Here is a 5,024-nt window from a genome sequence, read left to right on the forward strand (position 1 = left end):
TGTATAAATAAATAACCATAACCAGAGGATCCATTGTATCTGACTATCTGTGCTCTCAAGTCTCAACTAGGATCATATAGCACACCAGTAAGTAACATCACCTACCTGCTTTTTCCTTTCAATTGATTCCTTCTTTTTTTGCATATCTCAATGTTATGGTTATTTATTAATTGTTCACTTGTATGCCTATGGATTCCCAACAATATCTTCTTTCTTATCAATTTAACGTAAGCATAGTTGAATGCATGGTGATAAGATTATGTTTGAGTAAGACTTCAATTAGCTAGGTATGATAATTGATAACAACGTGGCCATTGTGACTTTAATTTCTCGACTTTTACACTGTTCATCATCAACCGTTATATACATTTAGTCTTTTAGAATTTAGACTAATGATGAATGATAAATTAATTGCCTCGTTGATTTAATTAGTTCAATTTTTTTTAGACACAATGTGTTATGTGTCAAAAGGTTGATAATGCAGTCACAAAAAAAAAAAGGTTGATAATGCAATCAAAGAGAAATAAGAATGAGTGGTTATGGGTTGATAATGTGTTTCTCATATTTTTTAATTTCTGAGAAATTTATTTATCAATCATGTTTTCAAATTAATTTTATCAATTATATAAACATATATAACTGACAAAATTAATTTTAATCAAATCCTAATCTTTTCAAATTAATTATAAAAAAATCCTAATCTTGGATTTGAGATTTTTCTTTAGTTCCTCCCCCTTCTTTTTTTTTTCGCGTTGCTTTGACTTTTGTTTCCATAAAAATGTCAACGCATACCGGGAAAAAAGGTTGAAAAACGGATGAATCGGTTTGTTGCGTCCACAAAATCCAGAAAGGTTTGCGTTGGAACTTAGAAGTGAGTTATCTGTGTGTGAACAAAGCATTATCCTTAATACAGCAAGGGAATAAACAAATCAATCCAATGCAATACAAAATACACTGATCATAACAAAATAAACTCGTACGGTTTGTTTTATTTAAATTCCTTTCTTTCTTTCTTTCTTTCTTTCTTTCTCTTCTTCATACTTCATTCTTATATTAATTATTTGTTTATAATTTGCATTTCACAAAACAACTGGGATTCCATTAAAACGCATTGTGCCAGCAATATCGTTGTATGCTTTTAATTGATTATTGATTTTATACTGCAAATTTTGTCACTATGGCAGTGAATTCTAAGAGTTTATCTAAAGCGTATTGTTATCTAAGATTTTAAAGAAGGTAACTATGCATGTGTGGTTATAACTTACAATAAAGCCATCTCAAAAATTCTAAAAGTGAAGTGTTATGGATGTGGCAGAATATTGATATTGCTGTGTTGGTGATCATAACTATCATCGTTTGACTTACGCTACTATAACGAATATTTGGACTATTATTCATTCATTTATGTCTAATGTTATTATTAATGGTTATCCTTGTTTGTTTCTTCAATTCTTCCCCTGCTTGTGTGGTTTAAATTTGAACCCATAGTTGCTGCTCCATATTCTTATCTTTATTGAGATTTCAATTACTTGTTTCGTTCAGAGCTACGTTAAAAGGAAGTATCCGAGGCAGCCATGGCTACCGCAGATCCTCCAACGAGACTTCAGGTTTTTTTTTTTTTTTATTCTCATATTTTCTTTTGAAATTAAGGTCTGAGTGAGTCGGTTTAGTGTTTGGCAAAGGAAATTGATACAGTCTAACCTAATAACTACATTAGTGACTGTTGAAGTCACACGGAAACAACTCAAACCGTTGCTCTAAGTTAATAAAGAATCTATTATTTGGTACCAAAGAAATTAAACATGCATTGTTCATTATTGGCATGATCAACAGGGGAAGTATACAGCAATAGCAGTATGTTGGCTTCTTGGAAATGGATGTCTTTTTGCATGGAACAGTATGCTTACAATAGTAGATTACTACGGTATCTTGTTTCCGGTAATTTATCAGTATTCTGACGATTCAATTGTTGTGTTGTTCAATCCAGAGTAATTTTGATCTCATTTTTTCCTTTCTTGTGCAGAGATACCACCCCTCAAGAGTTCTTACTCTTGTATACCAGCCATTTGCAGTTGGAACGATTGCAACACTTGCCTACAACGAAGAAAGAATAAACACAAGATTTCGGAACCTATTTGGATACATTCTTTTCTTCGCAGCCACTCTTTTGGTGTTAGTTGTAAGTCTTGATCATTATAGTCTGTGAACTTTCCTTACACTCTAATTCATCAGAAGTCAGAACATGATTTTTGCTTTATGTCTTTTGTAGATAGATTTAGCAACATCTGGTAGAGGAGGAATTGGAACTTTCATTGGTATATGTGCAGTAAGTGGTGCATTTGGAATAGCAGATGCTCATGTCCAAGGTGGAATGGTGGGAGACCTTTCATATATGCATCCTGAATTGCTTCAGTCTTTCCTTGCTGGTGGAGCAGCATCAGGTGCATTAACTTCTGCTTTGAGGTTAGTTACAAAAGCTGCATTTGAGAACTCCAAAGATGGTCTTCGCAAAGGAGCACGTAAGTTCCAACTAACATAACTTCTCTGGAACATAAAAATTTAGTTAAACTACTAATCACTGATCATGCTTTCTTTCTTTTTTATTGATCATTTGATTTGCAGTTCTGTTCTTTGCCATAACAACATTCTTTGAGCTTCTTTGTGTCATTCTCTATGCATTTGTGTTTCCCAAAGTACCAATTGTGAAGTATTACCGATCAAAGGCAGCATCAGAAGGAGCAAAAACTGTTTCAGCTGATCTTGCAGCCGCTGGCATCCAGACCTCATCTGTACTCCACTTTTTCTTTTCTTTTCTTTTCTTTTCAATTCCAACATGGTTTTCTAATCCTTAATCATTTTCTATCAAGTGACTCATCATGTTTTTTGGGATTATATAGTGTACTTTTGTCAATATCAGAGATTTAATTGTATAATTAGAATTTCAAAGGCTATTTTAGTACACGCAACCACATTTCAAGGATCTTAGAGCTTAACTCCATTACATTACCATGAATTGCTTTCATAGAACTCCATTCTTTGTTTTTCCCTATGTATTCATAGAAGTTACTAAACTTTTCATGATTCGGTTTATGCGATAAGATTTTTTTTCTCTTTTAGGAAAATGAAGATGTAAAGAAACAAGAGCGGAAAGGAAAGAAGCAATTGTTAATGGAGAACATTGATTATGCAATTGATTTGTTCCTCATATATTCTCTCACACTGTCTATCTTCCCTGGATTCTTGTCAGAAGACACTGGAAAACATAGTTTGGGAGCTTGGTATGTACATGAAAATAAACACAGTAATATCATTCATCAAATGAGGTAATGTATCTTATGTTATAAATACAGATATTATCTAACATATTCTCCAATGCTATTATTGTTTCAGGTATGCTCTTGTTTTGATTGCCATGTACAATGTGTGTGACTTAATCGGAAGATACATTCCCCTAGTGAAATGCATTAAAATGGAGTCTCGAAAGTTGCTCACAACAACAATAGTTGGTCGTATCTTACTTATACCGGCATTTTATTTCACTGCAAAGTATGGTGACCAAGGTTGGATGATGTTGTTGACATCTTTTTTGGGATTATCAAATGGTTATCTCACTGTCTGTGTTCTTACTAGTGCACCCAAAGGTTACAAGGTAAGTTTGAAACAAATTTGACACAACATAATTCAGGATAATTTTATTAATATTGATTGATTTATTTTGATTTTGTAGGGACCAGAGCAAAATGCCTTGGGAAACATATTGGTGTCGTTTCTTCTTGCAGGCATTTTTGCTGGTGTAACACTTGATTGGTTGTGGTTAATAGGTAAAGGGTGGTGAGATCTTCACTAAGCCAACTAGGGGAATTGTCAATCCATTATTAATTTATTAAATAGGACTCATTTTTTTTTATATTTTTAGCATCAGGCATGACTAAGATTGGTTTTTTTAATTTATTATTTTAGAGTTAGAGTAAATATTTTTGCATAGTTATCTAGTAATTTTTAATTGCGTCATCATGAGTTATTTTATTGGTTGAATATGGAAACTAAATTAAGTTTCATTCTAAAATAAGTGTTGGCTGCTTCTAATTTTGTTTATCTTTGCTTTAGAATTTTAATTTGGTGTTGCTTTCTTCTCAATAGTATTGCTGTTACTTCAAAAAAAATTTCACCTTTTTTTTTTTTTTAAAAAATGGTACCAAGTTATTTGGTAAAACATAGAATAATTACTTTCAATGAGTACATAAGTTATGGGAGTGGATTCTCTCCGTGGGAAAAAATTGGATGGTATCTAGTGTAAAATTTCACCATTCATTACTCTCTCTCCTATTTAATTTTGGTCCCACTTATAAAATTAAAGGTGAGAGATCACACTTTATTCTCTCAAATATTAAAAAAAAAATAAAAATGATCCATTTCCCATAAGTTATTAACCGGTTTTAGGAATCGGATAGAATTGGCTGATTATTTAATTAATCGAAAATCGATCATTAAATTAGTTTAATTTACTAAATAATAAAAAAATTAAAATTTATTAAATAAAGTAAGAGATCGCGAATTCGAATTTTTTTATTTTCGGTAAAAAAAGTTAAAAGAATTTATTCTCACATGGTCTCCAAGCAATTATCACAAGCATGAATTTACTTCATTTGTTGTTTTCTTTCAAATTTGTTATTATTATTTATTTGCACATAAATGAGGTCATTAGACAACTAGAAGAAAACATATTTGTAATGTAGTTTAAATCAATTTAAAAGATAAAAGAAATCGATATAATTTATTATATTTTAGATTGTAATAATTTGATTTATTTCTAAATCTAATTCAATTTAATTCAAATGATTATGATATCTTTTATTTATACTGTCTAACTATCATTTTATAACTATTTTATTTGCATAACAAAAATGTGTTATTTATCTTGGTTATATGTTAAATGAGATAAATAATAAAATAAAAATAAATAATTTTAAAATAGTATAAATACAAAATTTATTTATTTATTTTAAAAAAAACATCCATTTATG

The 5,024-nt window shown here is 30.7% G+C and overlaps 1 protein-coding gene across 4 annotated transcripts; it reads left to right on the plus strand.

Moving 5' to 3' along the window:
* LOC107634257 (equilibrative nucleotide transporter 3-like) lies at positions 1-3,910 on the plus strand. 4 transcript variants are annotated; one of them, XM_021118352.1, is made up of 9 exons: positions 1-87; positions 1,543-1,607; positions 1,834-1,938; positions 2,024-2,179; positions 2,270-2,519; positions 2,623-2,789; positions 3,118-3,278; positions 3,391-3,649; positions 3,728-3,910. In XM_021118352.1, the coding sequence occupies exons 2-9, from the start codon at positions 1,575-1,577 to the stop codon at positions 3,833-3,835; spliced, it is 1,239 nt and encodes a 412-aa protein (XP_020974011.1). In that variant the 5' UTR covers positions 1-87; positions 1,543-1,574; the 3' UTR covers positions 3,836-3,910. The 4 variants fall into 4 exon arrangements, with proteins under 4 accessions (XP_020974011.1, XP_016193294.1, XP_020974012.1 ...); XM_016337808.2 differs by lacking the exon at positions 1-87 and adding an exon at positions 803-976; XM_021118353.1 differs by lacking the exon at positions 1-87 and adding an exon at positions 1,080-1,236.

Source organism: Arachis ipaensis, chromosome B03 (assembly GCF_000816755.2).
Source record: "Arachis ipaensis cultivar K30076 chromosome B03, Araip1.1, whole genome shotgun sequence".
Taxonomy (NCBI): Eukaryota; Viridiplantae; Streptophyta; class Magnoliopsida; order Fabales; family Fabaceae; genus Arachis; species Arachis ipaensis.

Bases quoted from the DNA above. Each gene is read 5' to 3' on its own strand.
- LOC107634257 (XM_021118352.1), top strand. From the start codon at position 1,575: ATGGCTACCGCAGATCCTCCAACGAGACTTCAG. The intron at 1,608-1,833 runs GTTTTTTTTTTT...CATGATCAACAG, and splicing joins ATCCTCCAACGAGACTTCAG to GGGAAGTATACAGCAATAGC. The intron at 2,520-2,622 runs GTAAGTTCCAAC...TTTGATTTGCAG, and splicing joins TGGTCTTCGCAAAGGAGCAC to TTCTGTTCTTTGCCATAACA.